This window comes from Chiloscyllium plagiosum, unplaced genomic scaffold, assembly GCF_037043375.1.
Source record: "Chiloscyllium plagiosum isolate Xiang-an unplaced genomic scaffold, Cpla_swu_hap1 HiC_scaffold_34, whole genome shotgun sequence".
In the NCBI taxonomy this organism is placed as follows: Eukaryota; Metazoa; Chordata; class Chondrichthyes; order Orectolobiformes; family Hemiscylliidae; genus Chiloscyllium; species Chiloscyllium plagiosum.
Window position 1 is genome coordinate 13425648 of NW_028270172.1, and position 23277 is coordinate 13448924.

Sequence of the window (23277 nt, forward strand, 5' to 3'; positions counted from 1 at the left end):
CATGCTGGGATCATATAGCAAGGAAAGTAGAGAGGGCTTTAAAGTAAACAATGTGAGAGGGGTGGGGATCAAGCTGAGGTATATGTAGCAAATCGAAGAGTCAAGGCAAGAGAGCAAAATAGTAATTTGAGAAATGCAGGTCAGAGAATGGCAGAAAGGAACAGAAAGAACAAACCTAAGAGCATAGCGAAAGTCAAGACGAAATAAAAATGCTTCAAATCTGTTCAAACAAAAAAGTTATTACAAAGCCAACAACAAGACAAAACTAGAGGCTCTGTATCTGAACGTTCATAACATTCGTCACAAATAAAGGAGATTAATAGTGTACATTGTAGTGAATAAATATGATCTGATAGCCATAATGGCAACGTGACTGCATGGGGACCAAGTCAGAAGTCACATGACATCAAGTTATAGTCCACCAGGTTTATTTGAAATCACAAGCTTTCAGAACGCTGTTGGTGAACCTGATGTAGGGGCAGCGCTCTGAAAGCTTGTGATTTCAAATAAACCTGTTGGATTATAACCTGCTGTCATGTGACTTTTGACTTCGTCCACCCCAGTTCAACACCGGCACCTCCACATCATGAATGAGGATAAGAATGGGGCCCTGAGTATTGAGGGGTATCCAACATTCAGGAAGAAGAGGAGTTAGGTAAAAGTGGGGACAGGTTAATCAATAATGGCCCTGGTGTGATAGTTCAGAGATTATCCTGGTTCAGGACACCAGGAGTTATCAGATTAGGTACAGACAAGAAACAACTGGGGAGAAAGGAGGCCATAATGGAGATGGTTTACAGCTCACATGCTCCCCACCTTCCCTGCAACCACACAAAATCTTTGACAAAGTATATAAAAATAAATATTGGGTGCTTGTGATAGAGAGGAAAACATAATCATGAGCGATTTTAATCCACACATAATTTGGAAAAATCAGACTTGATTGAGGAATGCGTACAATACTTTTGAATTGGTTTCTTGAAGGACATGTTCTAGAACCACCCAGAGAGCAGGTTATACTAGTCTTGGTATTTTTCAGTGTGACAGGATTGACCATTGAGGTCAGAGTACAGGCAGTCCTAGTTAGCAGTTACAATTGGTTTGAAGTTTGAAAGGGAGCAGGTGTGTCTAAGACTAGTACTTTAAACTTAAGTAAGGGCAACACTGTGGACATGAAAGCTGAGTTAGTTGAAATGAACTACAATAACCAGACCAGGGGATTGATCAACAGAAAAAATGTTGAAAGGGATATTTCAGAAAGCTTGGAATAATTATATTCCGACAACAAAGAAAAATGCTAGGAGCATCCATAGCTAAGCAAAGAAGGTAAGAAAAGAACTAAACATTAGGATAAAGCATATCATTGATGAGTGGCCAGTCAGATGATTGGTCTAGATATGAATACAGTGGAGAATCAGCAGACATTTAATCAGGATAATGAATTTAGAGCATCAGAGGGAGCAAAATAGAAATGTAAACATGTAAGAGACTATACAGCTACTTAAAAATGAAAGGACTGTGTAAGGTGAGCATTGGTCTCCTAAAGCATAAGGATAGGGAATTAATAATAAATAATGAGGAAATTGTGGAACAAATATTTTGCTTCTGTTTTCATTACACATGATACACAAAACATCATAGTAAAAGCTGTACTCAGGAGTTGGAATGGAGAGAGGAACTTGGTGAAATTACAGACACTAAGCAAAAATGGTGAAATTATGGGTGCACAGGTTTTTGAGTTCTGACGGACTTCATCCTTGGGTCTTAAACAAAGCAGTGGATGCATTGGTGATAGTTTTCCAAAATTCCCTACATTCAGGAAAGGTTTTATTGACTAGCTGGCAGAGAACAGAGAATGACTTGTTCTGATTAGTGAGCTGTGATGAGCAGGGTTCGCCAGGAATCTGAGCTGGTGCCTCAACCTTTTTTAAAATTTATGTCCCTAACTGTGATGGGTAAAGAGGCGGAAGCCCAAACGACCGAGCTTGCAAAGATGTGGAGTACCTTACAACAGCTTCAAGTGGAGCCCAATCCTACTAAAATTAAACAAGAATTAGAGAAGTTTACTTACTAAAAGACACTGTTTAACTAAAATCTGAGCTATTAGCAGTCAACAGCACTATCAAGCCTCTGAGACGGAAATGGAACAGTTTCTTACGCAAAGTGAATGGGACTATGCAGCAACTTGGTAATTAAACAAAAGCAAATAAAGACTCCTGTGTCTCATACCCTAAACCAGTCACTAACTAGCAGAAGTTCAAAGTGACTGTAAGGTAACAGAATGTAAACCAACTCAACTGCTGCATGAAGAGACAGAATAGTTAACAGTCCACAAGAATTGCTTTGAGTAAAACAGGAACACACATTTATAAAGGAAAGCTTCCAGATGATTTTCACAAGTTCTGTCTGGGGACAGCCAAAGTTTCTACACAACTGACACATCAAAGAGACACTCTGATGGGAAACAGTTGCCCTAATGGAAGAAAATGTTCCTCTTTAATTGAAACATTTCAAGCTCAAAGATCACTAAACTATTAGCTGGGGAAAACACTTTGTGCCAAACCTCAAGTGATGACCTTATCTTTTGAGTGAGAAAACAGGAATCTTTGTTGGTTTGCTGAAGTCTATCCTCCAAAACTTTGCCCCTCATTAATGAGAAAGATCAGCTGCAGATTGTTTCTGATCTTTTGAAGAAGGAATTAGAAAGAAAGTGTGGAAGATGAGGCAGAACGTAAACTTTCTACACTCTGCCAGTCCAAACTGTCAGATGTGATTAAGACTACTAGGGAGGTGACAGACTGAGCATGTATTACTGTCGACCAATCGTCCATCAAGTCAGCAGATCAGATACAGAACTGATTCACTCCAGCTTAAGGGATCTCAGAAATATTTTGCTTGTTTATGATTTTAAGACCCCAGGAATGTTGGAGAGGTCTCCAGCTGAAATATAGGTGATGGAACGAGCAATTTGCAACCTGGGTGCAGAAAGGTATTGTCACTCACTCTACCCTCAAGATAAACGTTGGTCCAGCCAGCAATGCCCTCATGCATAAATAAAAGAAAGGCTCTCTCTCTCATTCCAGACCCACACCACTCACCAGGCAAAAACTGTTTTCTTCATGCCACCATTGGTTCTGTAGTGATCGTAATGAGGTCAGTCAGTTGGATATCACAGATTATGAGTTCCCTGATTGGGGCTGTTAATCTGGTCCTATCAGGGAACCCTGGCTGGCAGATATAAACAAACGTGTCAAGGGTTCTATTCACTCTGAGAGCCGGCTCTGAAGAGGCAATGATATAGTCAAGGACTCTCCACGTAAATAAAGGGTGACTCGGTGATGGTCTACCCGCCTCAATGAAGGTATTTCAGTATCTTTTGCCAACCATGTCAGTTCTTAACGAATCCGTCAATAGTAACAGTTTCTCTTTACTCACTCTGTCCCAACCCTTCATGGGTGAACATGGTGACAAAATCTCTCAACTTTCTCTTCAAGAAGAACAGTTTCTCCAATCTCTCCACATGATTGAGGTGCCCCAATTCTGGAAGCATTTCTGAGAATCTTTTGCACACCCACTCTGTCACCTTCTTATAGGGTGGTGCTCAGCACTAGACTCATTTCACCTGCTGAGGCTGAACTAGTGTTTTATACAGTGTTACCATCATTTCCTTGCTTTTGTACATTGTGACTGTATTTATAAATTCCATTTTTAATTGCTGTCTCAAACTGCTCTGTCATCTTCAATGATTAGGACACATGTTTAGCCAGGCCCCTCTGCTCCTGGACATGCTTTTGAATTGTTGTTGCTTGCAGAGACTCTTACCAGAAGATTCACTGCCATGATTTACCACACTCACACATCCATTACTGCTCACCTAGCTGTAATATTCATGGTTCAACCAAGCCTACGCCAACCCCTCTTTCTGCTACCCCTCTCTTTGCCCCCTGAAAACAGTCTCATGCTTTTCAGCTCTGATCAAGTGGCCAATGTTTTCTTTTCATTAGAATGGTACCCTTGGTTTTATACTGTCTTTAGCTACCTTTCTACCATGCTGCCTAGAAGCTTGGTCAATACTGATGGATTTGTCTTCCACTATTTCCAACTAATACACTGAGCACTGCTGGCAGAAGACGTGCTATTGTTGTTTAAAAGAAGTTCCATGATGTTCTCTTTTATCGCACTGTTATATTGTTGAAGGCTGGTACACATGAAGCAAAGCCTTGTCTTCAGAAGGGCCTACATGGGGCCTGCTGGCTTGGACTTTGAAGAACAGGAAGTAAAGGTCTTCATTGTCACCTTACAAAGACAGCAACGCTCTGAACCTCCTTTGAGGAACACTTTGCAAGCCTGTAACCTCCACAATCTAGAAGATCAAAGCTAGCAGATGAATGGGAACACCACCGCCTGAAAGGACTCCTCCAAGCTACACATCGCTCTGATTCATAAATATATCACCGTACCTTCAACGTAACTAGTCAAAATCCTGAAACTCCCTCTCTAACAGCAATGTGGAGTACCTACACAACATGAACTGCAGCAGATCAAGATGGTAGCTCACCACCACCTTCTCCAAGGCAACTAGGGATGGGCAATAAGTAAAAAGGAAAGGCTACGGAAAACATGGTCAGGGGATGTTTTTTTAACTGAGGTGACTGAGGACATGTTGCCTATGATGAAGCAAAAGCAGATTACAGAAGTAGCTAAAGTGCCTGAAGGAAGTTTCAATATTGGTGAGAGATTTAAACATAAAACGAGAATTTTATCTTTCAGGGAATGGGAGCCTGAAAGCCAATATTGAGACATAGAAAAAAGGAGCAGCAGTTGACCATTCGGCTCATCGAGTCTGTTCCACCATTCAATGTGATCTTGACTGGACGTCCGTGTTCCCACTTTCTCCCCATCATTTGATCCCTTTAGCCCTAAAAACTATATCTAACTCCATTGAAAACATTCAGTGGCAGAGAATTCCATAGGCTCACCACTGCATGGGTGAAGACATTTCTCATTTAAATCCAAATGGCCATCCTTAGACTATGACCTGTGTTTGTGGACTCCCTAGGCATTGGGAAATACAGATCTCTGTAGAGGTCACTTCTAACCTTACAATGTGCAACAGCAGCATGGAGGTATATGTTATATTATGTGTCGAACCTATAATGGTTTACCACAGGATAGAGTCAGGTCATTCTTAATAGTTTTCATATTTTCCTTTTCTCGATAATTAACAGTGCTGAAAACTGAATATTGTCATCAACAGCTCTTTAAATACCACCATTAAAAATAACACGTTATTCCTCTTGACAAAACCCTTCAATCTGCTAAATAGCTACAACAGGGACTTGCATTCGTGCAATATCTTGGAATTTGGATATATTTTGTTTTTTTTGAGGTAGAAATCATCTGGCAACAGATACTAATTAGAAATTCCTAGGGAAAATGTTTGCCTGAATGACTGTAAATGCATTGCTGTTAACAATTACAAATTCTAAATGCCTGCGTCTTAGAATAAGATTAACATCATTTTTTAACAATTCAGTACGGGATGTCAGCATCACTGGTGAGACATTTTCTACCCATCCCAAAATGACCTTGAACTGATTAGCTGTCTAGACTGTTTCAGAGAGCATTAAGAATCGACCACTCAGTCAACAGACCAGCTAAAAACAGCAGATTTCTTTTCCTAAAGGGACATTCGTAAACCTGGTGACATTTCAACAATGATCAAAAGTGAGTACTTTGTAAAAAAAAATACAATGAATATTTTTTTAAAATTCCAGATCTTATTGAATTCAAATGCCACTATCTATGCTGGGATTTGAACTCGTGTCCCCCAGAGTATTAGGGCTGGGGTCTATATGGGATTACAAACATACTGCCATTATCATTATGCCACTGTCCTCCCCATTGCCCATTGCTATAATTTAAAGGTCAGTATTAATTGCAACCACTTGTATCTTATAATGAGTTTAACAAAGCAAAAAATCCCACACCAGCTCATGTTCTGAAATTTCACTCAGGCGGTAAGACTAGGTATCACAAAGTAAATGAGTTCCGGTTCCTTCCAGCAAAGTATTGATCTTTGTAGAATTGTTCATCGGCATTGTTTTAAAATGAAATTGCGTGAGCCTAAGTCAGCAAATGATGTGTATAACTCCTAGCTAATCTTGTCTTCATCAATCTCAGATATTACCACTGGACTGAATGCAATGCCACTCTACATTTGCAGCAATATGTGTCTCAGACTTTATTCTGAAGATCCTTACTATTTAAATATTCAGTTATTGTCAAGTTTTAAAATGTTTCACAATTAGATTAATTCACTTGAGCTTACAGCCATTAAATTGGTTAGAGTTATAATTTGTGTTGTGTTTACTTAGATTGTCAATTTTTGTTGGGAAACTGCAGTTGTGCGTGCTGTAAAACATGATGTTAGGTTTTCATTTGGACATAATCCATTATGCCACAAGGGTCACACAGATCGAGAGGAAAGCCTATATTCCTTATACCTGAAGCCTTTTTGTTCCACATATTGGGCTGGAAAACGTCTCTTACATCAGTTAGACGATGGACAAAACCTGTCGCCCACATCATGTACTGGCAGATGCTGTTGACAAAGGTGACACTGTCATTGTGGATGTTGAAAATCTTTTTGGAACCTTCAAAAAAAGTTTGGGATTGACTGATTTTGGAGTTGGAGTCCTTCACTGTTTGAGCTGTGAGCAACGTTTTGGTGACAGTGCACCCCATTCCACTTGGCATCCTTCCCATAGGCACAATTGTCATGGAGCCCACTCTGCCCTCTACTGGTTGGTCACCATCCTACCAGAGGTCCGTTAAATGGCCAGAACATATTTTATTTGGACTGGAGGAATCAAGGGAGGGTTGCAGGAGGTGTTGGGCCAAGTACCTTCTGGGTCTACCTTTCTGACCTTATGAATGCAGTGAACCCAACCCCCTTCCTACATCTGTGATCCTTGCCACAGCCAATAATGAAACAAGCAAACAAACAAAAAGAACAGAAAGTGCTGGAGAAACTCAACAGGTCTGGCAGCATCTGTGAAGAGAGAAAACAAAGTTAGTATTCCAGGTCCAGTGACCTTTCTTCAGAACAGGGAATATGATTCTGAAGAAGGATTCTGATGAAGAGTCATTGGATTCAAAACATTAATTCCCCGTTTTCTTTCTTTCATGCCTGACCTGCTGAGTTTTTCCAGCAACTTCTGTTTTTGTTTCTTTCAGAATTCCAATCTCTGGAGTTCTTTGCTTTATAATAATGGGTATGTTTCACTTTCCCATAATAAGCTAGCTTTGAGTTTTGTTGCCCAGACAGAAATGATCACATTGAGTCAAAGTCACAGAATCATACAGCACAGAAACAGACCCTTCGGTCCAACCAATCCATGCCAAACATAATCCCAAACTAAACTAGTCCCACCTGCCTGTTCCTGGCCTATCTCCCTCCAAACATTTCTTATTCGTGTACTTATCTAAATGGTTTTTAATTGTTGTAACTGTACCCACATCCATCACTTCCTCTGGAAGTTTATTCCACGCACGAACCACTCTCTGTAAAAAAAGAATTGCTCCTCATGTAAATTTTAAATCTCTCTTCTCTCACCTATCACACCTACCATTTACTTTATCTATACTTGTCATGATTTTATAAAGCTCGATAAGATCACCTCTCAATCTCCAACGCTCCAGTGAAATAAAGTCCTAGCCTATCCAGCTTTCTTTCTAACTCAAACCTTGTATACATGGTAACATCCTGCTAACTCCCTTCTTAACCCTTTCTAGCTTAATAACATCCTTCCTTTCACAGGGCGACCACAACTGGGCATTCCATAAGAAGCCTCACCAACATCCTGTACAATCTCAACGTAACATCCCAACTCCTCTACTCAAAAGACTGAGCAATGAAGGCAAGTGTGCTAAATGCCTTTTTTACTACGCTATCTATATGTGACACAAACTTCAAAGAATTATATACCTGAACTCCTAGGTCCCTCTGATGGTTGATTGAATGTTTACATCCCAAACATTCCATGGGGGACCTAATCCTATTGATAGAATTTAAAGATGTTTTTCACACTGAATCCCAAAGTACTATTCTCCTGCTCACATTTACGGGGATTTATCAATACTTTTTTAGACAGGGATATAATTGTAATAATACATATAATAATAAGATCAAATGGAAGAAAAATCAACAATTTATGTAGCAGTTCTACACCGAGTTCTTTCAGATACCTAGTATGTTTGATGAGCTTCTCCTCCTGGAAAGGCGTTTCTTGTACAGTGTGTGAACCACCTTAGCACTGCCGAAATGTTTGAATCTGCCCTTGACATTATTGTAGTACCATTCCAAAGACTGGGTCCTCAGGAGCCTACAGGAACAAGAACAACTATTGTCAACTTTGGAAACACGAAGCACAGAACACATTTAATCCAGTGAAGAAAGCTCTAATGCTAAAAAATACACATTTTGGTCTATAACGTATAAAGGCACATATGGCTAAATGCTAGGGCTATTCATGGAAAATAACCCAGCTTATATTTGTACCTCAGCCTGGAAAAATGGTGTGTTAATGTTAAAATAAGGAAGGTGACACTCAATTCAAGTGCAAAGATTTTGAGAGCTGCATTTTCGTTATACGGCTACTTTGCCTTGAAAAGAGTTCACCTTTAACGAGTCCATGTGGGTGTACAATGTTGTAATGCCACCTGGCAGTTACTCTGCTGTGGGACAGTAGGTCACAAAAAAGATGAGCTGGGTTTGCTGGACTATCTGTTTCATAATTTGTAATGTTATTTGAAGAGTCATCTAGACTCGAAATGTTAGCTTGCTCCCTCTCACCATGGATACTGCCTGACCCACTGTGATTCCCAGCATTTTTTTATTTTCAGTACAGGTTCCAGCATTTACAGTATTTTGCTCCTACCATCTCTAGCATCCCTTTCTGAATACTTTCTCCATCTAAATTAAACTTTCCCAAGGAACAAAAAATATGACACAAATTCGGTTGCAATCTCCAAATCACAGGAGAAAGTGAGGTCTGCAGATGCTGGAGATCAGAGATGGAAATGTGTTGCTGGAAAAGCGCAGCAGGTCAGGCAGCATCTAGGGAACAGGAGAATCGACGTTTCGGGCATTAGCCCTTCTTCAGGAAGGGCTATTCCTGAAGAAGGGCTAATGCCCGAAATGTTGATTCTCCTGTTCCCTAGATGCTGCCTGACCTGCTGCGCTTTTCCAGCAACACATTTCCATCTCCAAATCACAGTCATAAATGTCATTACACACAAATCAGTACAATAATACGCAAAGTTTACAGTCCATATTTTTCTTCCAACCCAACCATTAAATGACATGTGGCAACGGAAGACTGGGATCTGAATGCTGCTCAGTTGTAAGAGTTGTGTAATCTTGATATGTGGCGATAAACAAGGGATTTTTCTAAAAAAAAACTGAATCTCAGTCGGGTTATTGTGTAACAATCATTATGTCAAAGGAAATCATCATCTGGAAACTGGTTTGTGTTATCAAGGGGATTGTGCCTTCAGGTTTTACTGGAGACATGGCATTCCCTGTCTCTGCTGGTAGTGTGTAGCCTGTAATAGCTTCCCCCTTACCCAAGGGTGACTACTGTCCAACTCCTCTAACCCTCATCAAATGTTTTTATTAACATAACTGCAGGTAAGACCTTTCCCGGTTAAATACATTGCTCACACACGCAGATGATTCCACCCTTTCTTCACAGTTTCTTGTTTCTGACTGCTGCTGTCAGAGATAATAATGTGCAATATATCTCTATTTTTGTTAGTATTTCCATTCTCACCATATTTACAGAAACGTTTAAATGCATCACTTGCATTTGGGCTATTGCGTGCTGCTGTTGCCAATAATACAATCACCTTTTATAATACAAACACATTTTTACAATCATAAAAGCAATGGTTTCCTTTTGCACACTGAATAAAAATCATGGCGCAGACTGGCAGTATACAATTGCCATTGATCTATGAAGAGAGATTATAGAGTTAATGCCCCGTTCAAATGCATGGCAATGTCTCTCATTGCTTGCCTGCTGCTCTATCCCTATTTGCAGTGATCAGCCTCAGATGTGCAGTTGAGCAACAAGACTCGTGACTGAAACCAAACACAGGGACTAAGGATGACCATCAAGAGATAGCAGAATGTTAATGGAATGCAATATTGCAATGGGAAAGAACTATTTTCTGTGGCTTTAAAGAACTATTTTCTGTGGCTTTAATGTACGCAGTGCAGCAATGTAGGAGAATATGCCTGAGTTAGCACGTTGTTGTAATATTGAACAGATCCCAGATAGATGACAATAGTTAGATGGTATCCTGATGGTCCAGCACAAGAAGTCTCCAGTTAGTCAGCAGGTTGTCTAATAGCAAGCAGAAAGCTAGTCAGACTGTTCATGAACCAGGAGAAAGTGAGGACTGCAGATGCTGAAGATCAGAGTCAAAAAGTGTGGCGCTGGAAAAGCACAGCAGGTCAGGCGGCATTCAAGGAGCAGGAAAGTCGACATTTCAGGCATAAGCCAAATATTCCTGATGAAGGGCTTATGCCCGAAACATCGATTTTATGCTCCTCAGATGTTGCCTGATCTGCTGTGCTTTTCCAGCACCACACTTTTTGACTCTTAATGAACCAGCCAAGTATGTACATAAAATAATAGTATCTTAAGCGAGTGTATAAGTGTGACAGCACGAATCTTGTGGTGCAGTGGTAGTGTCCCTGCCTCTGAGCCAGATGGCCCAGGTCTGGGTCCGACATGCATAAACGGATTAATTAAAATAACTACAACTAAATCTGGGATGTCATATTAATATACATAGTGAGTTGTGAATAATCTTCCAGATGTCTGTCTCAATATGAACCTGACTCTCTATGAGATATGATGCATGGGCTAACACATAGAAAACCACAGGATGCACACCACAGTGGTAGCAAGAGGTCGCATTAGCAGAAACTCAACAGAAATGCCCCAAACATAAGAAATACTGTGAGGAGAATCTTTGCTCTCATGAGGGAGTGAGCATGGACAAGGAGGGTATTAGTGACACCCACAGCCCAGAGAGAAAGAATAAAGATAAGAAAAGAACCCCTTGCCTCCAATACCCCCCACAGTTCCACTGAAATGATTAAAGCCATTGTTTTACTTAATGTTTTGGATGATGCAGCTGGCTAGGCCATAGGAACATCTCAGGAATCCCAACTGTAGATGAATGAGGTCTATCCCACTCTGACAAACCCAAATTTTTGAATGGGTGATGGTGCAGGGATATATCCTTGTTGATCATACATTAATTTCTTTTCTCTGCAGAGAACAAAGAACATAGAACCACACAACACAGAGCAGGTCCTTTGGCCCACAATGTTGTGCTCAACATGACACCACATTAAACTAATCCCTTCTGCCTGCCTTTGGTCCATATCCCTCCATTCCTTGCATATCCATGTGCTTATCTAAAAGCCCCTGAACCACCCCTAATGTAGCTGCCTCCACCACCAGCCCTGCCAACACGTTCCAGACTCCTACCACTCTCTTTGTAAAAAGACTTGCCCCTTACATCTCCTTTGTAGTTCCCCCTCTCACATTAAAGACGTGCCTCCTAGTTTTAGACATTTCAACTCTGGGAAAAAGATTCTGACTGTCAACCCTATCTATGAATCTGATAACCCGTATAAACATCTATCAAGTCTCCCCTCAGCCTGAAGACAACCTGAGTTTTTGTAACCTCCCCTTATTATTGTTCAGAGAGGTTTTTTTTTCCCAATTGTGTCTTGGGGTGTGGACTATTCTTACAAGGCCAGCACTTGACCCCAGTGAAGTAAACAGCTAGTGAAGTCGTTATAGAGGGCAGCTGAGAGTCAATCACATTGCTGTCAGCCTGGAATCACATATAGGCCAGGCTGGGTAAGGATGGCAGATTCCCATTCCTAATGGAGGCACTGTCTTGGGTGGATAGATTGAGTCGATTGGAAGTTAAAAAAATACAAGGCATCCTTATTGAATCACACGAGGTTCTTAGGGGACTTGACACAGTGGATGTGGAAATCCTGCCTCTCCTTGTTGGACAGTCTAGGATACCAGAATAAGAGGGGGGAGGGGCACATAAATCTGTGAAACTCTTAACCGCAGAGGGGTTTCAAGGCCTGGATACTCACAGCTGAGATGGACAGATTTTTAATCAGTAATGGAACCAAGCATAATGAGGAAAAGGCAGGAAAGTAGAGTTAAGGGTTATCAGATCAGCCACGATCGCGTTGAATGGCAAAGTTGATGGCTGAATGGTCCACCTCTGCTCTTGTGTGTTAAGGACTAAAAGACATAATTAAAGAAAATAGATTTTTACAGCAAACAAGGATAGCTTTGCAGCACTACAACGCGTGCAGTTTTTAATTTGAGATTTGTTGATTGAATTTAAACTCCACAAGCAGCCATGGTGAGATTTGAACCCACACCCACAGACACCTTGGTTACTGGTTTACAGTGACATTCCCTGCGCCCCACCCCCACAACTCTTCGAACCATCACCTCCCTCAGTAATCACACTAGTCCTAGATCCACCAAACTCTCGTCAGACATGATCAGCCCTGCCCTTCTGGGACTTACCCTTTGCTAGTGAGGTAGGTGGTTCCAGAGGGAAATCTCCCCTTAGTCCTGAGGACCCGTTTGTAATGGCGATCCCTAGGCACCGAGTCTGAGATCAGGCCCACGCAGGAAAACGTGCTCTCCTGAAGTTGAAAGGAAGCAGGCTCCCCGATCACCGAGGCAAAATGCAGGATTCTGTGTTCCGTGCTCTCAGATGCTCAGTCAACTGTGATGTGCAGATAAACAGAGAAGCTCTGCTTCACCAGGCGTGCTTTGTAAGAGGAGCAGCTCTCATGGGACTACTTGCAGCAACAGGCCTCATAACAAAATGCAGGAACGATGCTCTTTAGCAAGCACAAGATCCACATTAGAGCTGTGGTTTGAGTAAGACTATAAATTGTTACTTTCACGTACTACTGTTTAAATGGCGCATAAAATCCGTTCAAAATTTTAAAACATACCTAAAATTATATTGTTGTAATTTGATCCCATTATCTTCCCTTAATGGGTTTTTTATTTTAGACTCACATAGGAAATACATTAGGAATTTATCAGGACTCCAAATAAAATTATGAAGCTGAATTATGGAATGCAGAAAGGTTTTATCCTAATTTGTAAGCATCACAGCTTCGATGGAAAGCAGAAATGAATAGATACTGCTTGCTTTAAAGGAACAGGCAGAACTAGTGGGACTAAAAGCCGACCTCAGAAGGCCTTTAGATTGTCAGAGAAAGTGAAAATTGAAGAAGAAATGCCTGAGACAGGAAAGTTATAACAGGGAGTCAGGTTTAACCTCAACAGAGTGAGGATTTCTGGGAGAAAACAGCCCATCTCAATTAGTAGGGGGAGATAGTGGCTTTATAGTAATGTCATTAAGCTAATAATTCAGATTAATGCTGTGGGCTCAAATCAAACCATGGCAGCTAAAGCTAATCTTCGTGATTGTGAGGCCATTGTTGACTCTTTCATTTAAAGTGCATCTGATTCATTAATGTCCTCCCTATCGATCAGGAAATCTGCAGCCATTAACTGACTTGGCTTACTGATGACTCCAAAACTCACTAGCACTGTTGGTTCAGCAAGCATAAAGATGACAAAGGACAGCTCAATAATTATAGGCCGGTCAGTCTGACTTAGGTGCTGGTTAAATTAATAGAATCAATTTGAAGAGACAGGATTAGTGACTACTTGGAAAGACATCTAATCAGATGGCTTTGTTAAAGGAAGGTCATGTTGTATTATCTTAATAGTATTTTTTGAGTAACTAATTGTGGATTGTTGAGGGCAGTATAGTGGATGTTGTTTTTAGGGATTTTGGTATGGCATTTCATAAGACCTCACATGACAGACTGGTCAGAGTAATTAAAGTCTATGGGATACAAGGGAAGGTGGATCCAAGATTGGTTCAGTAACAGGAAATAAAGGGTAATGGTCGATTCATATTACTGAGAATGGACAGTGTTCACCAGTGGTGCTCCACAGGGCACAGTCCTGTGTCTCTCGTCAGTTGTGGTCTGTATCAATGAGTTAAATGTGGGTGGCGTGATGAGGAAATTCGCACTGGGTAGTTGACAGTGAAAATCTTGGCTGTTGGCTGCAGGATGATGTCAATGCCTTGACTGAGCACAAGAAAAGTGGCAAATGGAATTCTATCCAGAAAAGTGTGAGGTTATAGATTTGTGGAGGGTAAACAAAGCAAGGGATGAAACAATAAATCAGAGTGGAATGAGAGTTTTTTAAGTTCATTCAGGGGATGAGGATTTCACTGGCGAGGCCAGCATTTATTGCCCATCCCCAATTGCCCAGAGGGCAGTTAAGAGCCAACCACATTGTTGTGGGTCCAGAGTCAAATGTAGGCCAAACTAGGTAAGAGAGGCAGTTTCCTTTTCTAAAGGACATCAGGGAACCGGATGGGTTTTTCTGACATCAACAATGGTTTCAAGGTCACCCTCTTGAATTCAATTTTAAAAATCTGGAATTAAAAATTAAAATTCCACCATCTGCTGTAGCAGGATTTGAACCTGGGTCCTCAGCACATTTCCAGGGTTTCAGGATTAACAGTAATAATACTACAAGGCCATTGCTTTGTCTTTAAATGTAGGGAAAGACCTCTGAGGCATGCCCTCAGGTCCATAACAATGGCAGGATAGGAGATAAAGTGGCTTCCTTCATTGGGTGAGGTACTGAATACAAAAGCAAGGCTGTAATGCTGGAACTATGTCAGGTAAAGGTAAGGCCACAGCTGGAGATTTGTGTTCAGATCTGCTACCACATAACGGGAAGGAATAAAATCACATTACAGAGTGAAATTTATAGGAATGTTTCCAGTTTGTAAAAATTGCGGCTGTAAGGAAACATCAGACAGGCTACGGCTACTTTCCTTCGAGCCGAGGAGATTGAGGGGTAGCTTAACTGGGGTAATACAAAGCAACGCGGGGCCTGGGTGGAGTGGACAGGGAAGACGTGTTTATCCTAGTGGAAAAGTCAATTACCAGGAGGCACAGGTTTGGTAGAAGAAGTAGAGGGAACATGAGGGAAGACTCTTCAGCCAGAGGAGGGTGGGAATCTAGAATTTGTTGCCTAGTTTTGGTGATTGAGGCAGGAACCCTCAATTCATTTAAAAAGTATGGGGATCTGTTCCTGAACCGGCAAAGTTATGGACGAGGTGCTAGAAAGTGGGATTAGAATGGAGAGCTAGATTGTTCAGTCAGAATGGCCTATCTCTGTGCTTGAACTTTCTGTGGTTCATTCAAGGGCACTACAAAGGAGAAGGAAACACTGGTCTTGCCAACAATATCTGATGTCCCAAAGATTATTTTTAAAGTTGCAGGTTAGGCTCAATACCTCATGTCAAAAGGTCCCTGGTTCAAACTCTATGCCAGGTTTTAAACATTCTAAGAATGAAATGGAAGCATACGAGTGATGATCCTAGAACTTGTTTAGCCGTTATACTGACAAGCCAATTAGAAAACTCGACTGAAGAATGCTAAACAATGCTCCCTAGCATCAGGCACATGAAAATACCAGCACCGCCAAGCCACACACATCCTGACTTGGAAATCAATCAGATGTTCCTTCAGTATTGCTGCAACTTCCTCCCTAATAATATTTATAGGCCTTACACCATGCGGACTGCAGATAGTCAAGACGACAGCTCACCACCCCCTGGTTCTCCAGGATAACCAGCGTTGGGAAATCAACACAGGCCCAGCCAGTGGTACTCATATCCCCAAATGAAGAACACCAGAGATTTAGATGTAAACTGAAACTACAAATATAAGAAATTTAAGTATAAAGATGAGTAGGGGGTTCTGAAATATAGTTGACTAGGTGATGCCTATGAGACACTTGGACTAACGGCCTGATGGGAAAATAGGTTCACAACATCCTGGCACCATAAGGTAAGTTACTTCACAGCACAAGCAAGAGGATCACTTTACGCCATTTTTGAGCAGGATACAACAACTCAGTGTTGTAAACCTTTCTTTAATACTAAGGACTAATGTACTTTAGTCCAATTTGCAGTTGTCACTAAAATAGTTGGGAAAGTAAGTTGCAAGGATTAAATAATAAATTTACAAATGGGTATGGATAAGTCACTTAAATGGGCCAACATTTGGCAAATGCAGTTTAATGTTAATAAGAGTGAGGGTTATCAGAAGAATAAAAAGCAAACTTATTATTTAAATGGAGAGAAACTTCAAATGCTTCGGTGCAGAAGGATCTGGATATCCTTCTGCATGAATCACAAAAAAATAGTTTTGCAGGTGCAGCAGGTAATAAGGAAGGCAAACAGAACTTTGGCATTCATTGCTGAAGGAATGGAGCATAGAAGTAGGGAAGTGTTGTGACAACTGTACATAGCACTGATGAAACCACATCATGAGGTACTGCATACAACTGTTTTTTCCTGTGCTTGGGGAAGAGTGTAATTGCAATGGAGGCAGTTCAGAAAATATTCACAGGACTAATTCCAGAGATGAGAGGCTTTTCTTATGAGGAGAGACTGAGCACTTCAGGCCCATACTCACTCAAGTTTAGAACAATGAGTGGGCCTTCAATTGAGGTGTGTAAGACACTGAAGAAAACTGACAAAGTAGATGTGGAGCAGATGTTCCCCCACATGGGGCAATGTGGAATGACAGGTCAGAGTTTTAGGATAAGGAGTGGCAGACCTAAAACAGAGATGAGGAGGGATGACTTTTGTCAAAGGGCCATGAATCACAAGCTCGGAATGCAGTTGTCGCCAGGGCACGAAGTAAATTTAAGGAGGAGATAGATTCGTAATTAGTAACAGTTTAAAGGGTTATGGGGAGCAGGCAAGGAAGTGGAGTTGAGGCCAAGAAGAGATTAAATGGTGGAGCAGGATTGAGGGCTGAATTGGCCATCTCTCTACCCAATACTCATTTTCAAAAAGGCAGGCTTTGTCCCTGTGTCACTAAGGATAATGCAAAATCCTCAGCAAAGCTTGTGAAAACAAAAAGCTTTTGAAAAAAAGTAACCAACTCGTTGTGGGTTAAATGTATTTTAGGAGCGGGCTCCTCATGAAGCAGCATCTGGTACCCAGCTTGGCTGGCACGGTGACTCCGTGGTTCGCACAGCGCCAGGGACCTGGGTTCGATTTCAGATTCAGACAACTGTCTGTGTGGAGTTTGCACATTCTCCCCGTGTCTGCGTGTGTTTCCTACCAGTGCTCCGGTTTCCTCCCACAGCCCAAAGATGTGCAGGTTAGATGGACTGGCGATGCTAAATTGCCCATGATATTCAGGGATGTGTAGGTCAGGTGGATTAGCCATGGGAAATGCAGGGTTAAAGGAATGGTGAGGTGGGATGTCCTTTGGATAGTAGGTGTGGATTGATGGGCCGAAGGTCCTGCTTCCACACTGTAGGGAAGCTGTAGGAGATAGGGAATCTATGACACCAGGAGGATTAAATGCTAAACCTTGCCTAGAACAAGCAAGGAGCACTGGTGCAATAATTAAAACAATCAATAAAGCTGAGCTTCCAGCACATAAGCCACAGCTTACGCTGGAGAACAGTCTGAAATGAGCTGAAATGCCTCTTAAAGAATGCTAAGACTTTCAGATGTACCAACTGGTGAGCACTGTGGGAAAAGCAAAATAAAACATGAGGAACTAATAACGTGGAAATTAAATGAAACACAATTGTGACACTTTCTGTGGTTTACTCTTAATTGTTTGAGACAAAAGCCACCATTAATTGCTTGTTCAGCTCAGACTTGTGATTATCATTCCGCAGTGCAATAATTTCACAAGAATGCAATCAATGTTTTGAATAATTTAAAAAAATCTGCCGCGGTCACTTTTGATAAATGGAAACATAACCACGAGGGATGTAACCAATTATACCAGCAGGCACTTTGGGTGTCTCTAACTACACTGTAGGGCAGTACCTATTGAAGGTGATTAGTGTCTTGGTCACTTCCCAGTGAGACAGTAGAACATTTCCTTTCTGGAAAGCACCATATTTCACTGAGGCACTTGGCAGATCAGTGTTAAGCCTTGACTTAGTTTGGGGGTACGAGGTAGTTTGGCTGGGAGGGGCGGGATAGTGTGCTGGTGACCCCTCTCCATTGCCCAATCCCTTCGTAGCCTGGGATCCATTTCCAGGGTGGACTAACCTGCCTCCTTCCTGCTCCAAAAACAATCAGGGCATACTCTGTCAAGAGGTACCTGTAGAGTCAGGAAACTTCTCAAACTAGGCTACCCTCCTTGGGTATCAGAATACTGCCCTACATAGAGTTATAGAGATGTACAGCATGGAAACAGACCCTTTGGTCCATGCCGACAAGATATCCCAATCCAATCTAGTCCCACCTGTCAGCACCCGGCCCATATCCCTCCAAACCCTTCCTATTCATATACCCAACCAAATGCCTTTTAAATGTTGTAATTGTAATAGCCTCCACCACATCCTCTGGCAGCTCATTTCATACACATACCACCCTCTGCGTGAAAAAGTTGCCCCTTAGGTACCTTTTATATCTTTCCCCTCTCACCATAAACCTATGCCCTCTAGTTCTGGACGCCCCATCCCAGGGAAAAGACTTTGTCTATTTACCCTATCCATGCCCCTCATAATTTTGTAAACCTCTATAAGGTCACCCCTCAGCCTCCGACGCTCCAGGAAAAACAGCCCCAGCCTGTTCAGCCTCTCCTTGTAGCTCAGATCCTCCAACCTTGGCAACATCCTTGTAAATCTTCTCTGAATCCCCCAAGTCTCACAACACCCTTCCGACAGGAAGGAGACCATAAATGCATGCAACATTCCAACAGCGGCCCAACCAATGTCCCGCACAGCCGTAACACGACCTCCCAACTCCTGCACCCAACACTCTGATCAACAAAGGAAAGCACATCAAACACCTTCTCCATCTCATCCACCCGCGACTCCACCCCAAGGAGCCACGAACCTGCACTCCAAGGTCTCCCATGGTCCCAGCACCCATGGTCTAATGTATTTCCATCATGTTCTGCATTATTAAACCATAACAAATGCATGATGCACTTTTACATTAATCTGCCTCCTTTTCCTTGGGTACAGATGTTTGCCAAGCTGACCCGTCTTAATCACAACCCCCAAAATAATCCACATGACTTCAGTGTCCACTTTTTCCACTGAAGGACCTTTGGAGAGGAATTTGAAGTTTTGTGCTCAATAACAAGAGGATCGCTGACTAATGGAAAACAAATCGTTTTTCTGTTTCAAACAGTGTGGGTGTCACTGGAAATACCAGCAATTATTAGCCATCCCTAACTGCCCTGGAGAAGGTGGGGTTAAGCTGTCTTCTTGAACTGTTCCAGTCCATGGGATGTAGGGACACCCACTGTGATATTAGGAAAGGATTTCCAGGATCTTGACCCAGCGACACTGATGGAATGGCGATATATTTGCAAGTCAGGATGGTGAGTGGTTTGGAGGGGAACTTGCAGGTGGCCATTATCCCATGTATCTGCTGCCCTTTACCTTCTAGATGGTGGAGGTTTCAGTTTGGAAGGTGCAGGAGGAATTCCTACAGTGCCTCTTGTAGTTGGTACACACATTTGTCAGTATGAGTTGGTGGTGGAGTATATGAATGTTTCAACTGGTAGATGGGGTGCTAATCAAGCGGGTTGCTTTTGCCCTGGATGGTGTTGATCGTCTCGAGTGTTCTTGGAGCTGCACCTATCCAGGCAACTGGGGAGTATTCCATCACACTCCTGACTTGTATCTTATAGATGGTGGATAGCTTTGGGGAGACAGGAATGTGACTTACCCTAGCCTTGTAGTTTATTCATTCATGGGAATGTGGGCAGCATTTATTGTCCATCCTTAATTGCCCTGACAGCAGTTAAGTATCTATTTTATTCCTATGAATGTGGAGAGACTAAGCAAGGATGACAGATTTCCTTCCCTAAAGGACATTAGTGAACCAGATGGGTATTTTATGACAATTTACAATGGTTACATGGTCACCATTGGAATAGCTTTCTATCCATGTTTTTTACAAATTGAATTCGAGCCCAAATCCAGGGAACATTGACCTGAGGTTACTGGATTACTAGTCTGGTGATGTTACCACTGTATTACCACGTCCCCATACTCTATATTGATGTTTAGTTGAGTTTCTGGTCAATGGTATCTCTCAGAATGTTGACACTGGGGGATTAGTAATGGTAATGCCATTGACTGTAAAGGGGAAATGGTCATTGCCTGGCATGAGTGTGGCACTAATGCTGCTTATCAGCCCAAGCAAGATTCTTATCACGAGCACCCGATTTTAATATAAGTTGAACTATTATTGCCTGAGAAAATGGACCATCAGCCAGCTTCTGTGATGCTGGAGTAGCTCCATAATGCAGTTCCTGTTAGTTAAATTCTCTGACCAATGGCAATAGAATATTATTTAAAAGCTGAAAAGTATATGACACACAGTGATACAATGGCTTGACCACATGTGCAGACCACTATAACTAAAGTAGTTTGTACCCAAAAATTACTATAATTTCAACTTTGATAAGCTACATTCAATTTGACAGGAGGTTCATATAACAGAGCAATGTCTGAAAGTATTCTGGTGACTTATACTGGTGATTATAATTCTAGGGAATGCATAAAAGTGATCCAAGATTTTTGTGACTGAGCACTGAATTCTGGAAGCCATCTGGGACTTCTCAGAATCTCTGGACTTGGTTCACTGTTCTTCAAACACATAGTGGAAGAAACTAAGAATAATCTGGTAATGTAGAGCCAGTGAACCTGTGCTGTATGCATCTGGTCCAAGATCAAACTTGCCTGGGGATGAGGAAAAAATGTGAGGAACATTGTTACAATTTCCACCGGCCACTAATTTACTGTCAGGGAGATAAGCCTTTTTCTGGATCTCTCCTCCATCTTCTTCAGTCTACCTCTAATGTACCATTGGAGTCAACGGCAGAGCTAAGCTGGCTCAATGGTTTCAACCTGTTTCAGTCTCATGGAAGTTTTGGTTCCCAAACTTGGGGTGACACGGTGGCTCAGTGGTCAGCACTACTGCCTCACAGCGCCAGTGACCTGGGTTTGATTCCACCCTCGGGCATTTGTCTGTGCATAGCTTGCAAGTTCTTCCCACATCTGTGTGGGTTTCCTCAAGGTGCTCTGGTCTCCTCCCTCAGTCTAAAGATGTGCAGGTGAGGTGGATTGGCCGTGACAATTGGCGTTTCGGGCAAAAGCACTTCGTTAGTCATTCCTGATGGAGGGCTTTTGCCCAAAACATCAATTTTCCTGTTCGTCAGATGCTGCCTGACCTGCTCTGCATTTCCAGCAACACTCCAATCTTAGCCAGTTAGGGTTTACCTAAGAAAAAATACAACCTCAAAGCACAGATTCTGTCACAAAGTCACCTTTTTAAAATTTGTTTATGGGATGTGGGTAACGCTGGTTACTGCCCATCCCTCATTGCCATGGGAATGGTGGTGGGATGCTGCCTTCATGATCCACAATTCCTTGGGTATATCCACCGTACTGTTGGGATGTGAGTTCCAGGATTTTGACCCTGCGACACTGATCCAAATCAGGGTGTACATGCCTTATAAACACTGGCCTTTCCTTTCTAAGTGTTTACATCACAGGTTTGGGAGATGTTGACAGTTTACTGCAGTACATTTGGTAGATTAGATTAGATTAGATTATATTACCGACAGTGTGGAAACAGGCCCTTCGGCCCAATAAGTCCACACCGACCCTCCGAAGAGCAACCCACCCAGACCCATTTCCCACTGACTAATGCACCTAACAGTACGGGACAATTTAGCGTGGCCAATTCACCTGACCTGCACATTTTTGGACTGTAGGAGGAAACCGGAGCACCTGGAGGAAACCCACGCAGGCAAGGGGAGAATGTGCAAACTCTACACAGACAGTCACCCGTGGCTGGAATCAAACCTAGGACCCTGGTGCTGTGAGGCAGCAGTGCTAACCACTGAGCCACCGTACCGCCCTGGTAAACAGATGGTAAACACTGTTACCTCTGTGCATTAGTGGTGAAGGGAGTGAATGTTGAAGTGAGTGGTTGGGGAGCCAACAAAGTGGGCTCTTGTGTCCATGATGGTGTGGAGCTCCTTGAGTGGTGTTGGAGCCACAGTCACCCAGGCTGTGGGGAGTATTCCATTAAACTCCTGACTTGTGCCTGGGGATTGTGACAGGTTTTGAGGAGACAAACATTAAGTTACACATCTGGCTTTCCTAGTCACTGTATTTATAACAATGATGGAAATGTGTTGCTGGAAAAGCGCAGCAGGTCAGGCAGCATCTAGGGAACAGGAGAATCGACGTTTCGGGCATTAGCCCTTCTTCAGGAATGAGGAAAGTTGGTCCAGCAGGCTAAGATAAAAGATAGGGAGGAGGGACTTGGGGGAGGGGCGTCGGAAATGTGATAGGTGGAAAGAGGTCAAGGTGAGGGTGATAGGTCAGACTGGGGTGGGGGCGGAGAGGTCGGGAAGAAGATTGCAGGTTAGGAAGGCGGTGCTGAATTTGATGGATTTGACTGAGACAGGCTGGGGGGAGGGGAAATGAGGAAACTGGTGAAATCCGAGTTCATCCCTTGTGGTTGGAGGGTTCCTAGCCGGAAGATGAGGCGTTCTTCCTCCAACCGTCGTTTCGCTGTGGTCTGACGATGGAGGAGTCCAAAGACCTGCATATCCTTGGTGGAGTGGGAGGGGGAATTGAAATGTTGAGCTACAGGGTGGTTGGGTTGGTTGGTCCGGGTGTCCCAGAGGTGTTCCCTGAAACGCTCCGCAAGTAGGCGGCCTGTCTCCCCAATATAGAGGAGGCCACATCGGGTGCAAAGGATGCAATAGATGATGTGTGTGGAGGTACAGGTGAATCTGTGGCGGATATGGAAGTTTCCTTTGGGGCCTTGGAGGGAGGTGAGGGGGGAGGTGTGGGCGCAAGTCTTGCACCTCCTGCGGTTGCAGGGGAAGGTGCCGGGAGTGGAGGTTGGGTTGGTGGGGGGTGTGGATCTGACGAGGGAGTCACGGAGGGAGTGGTCTTTACGGAATGCTAATAGGGGAGGGGAGGGAAATATATCCTTGGTGGTGGGGTCCGTTTGGAGGTGACGGAAATGGCGGCGGATGATGCGCTGTACATGGAGATTGGTGGGGTGGTAGGTGAG

General features: G+C 42.7%; 1 protein-coding gene across 2 annotated transcripts in view; it reads right to left on the reverse strand.

The window, feature by feature from the left end:
* myripb (myosin VIIA and Rab interacting protein b) overlaps positions 1 to 23277 on the reverse strand; it is a 398586-nt gene that overhangs the window by 103476 nt on the left and 271833 nt on the right. For both annotated transcript variants that reach the window (XM_043719526.2, XM_043719523.2), the window contains exon 4: positions 8251 to 8387. In XM_043719526.2, coding sequence (XP_043575461.2) covers positions 8251 to 8387 — 137 coding nt within the window. The remainder of the gene's footprint in view (positions 1 to 8250; positions 8388 to 23277) is intronic.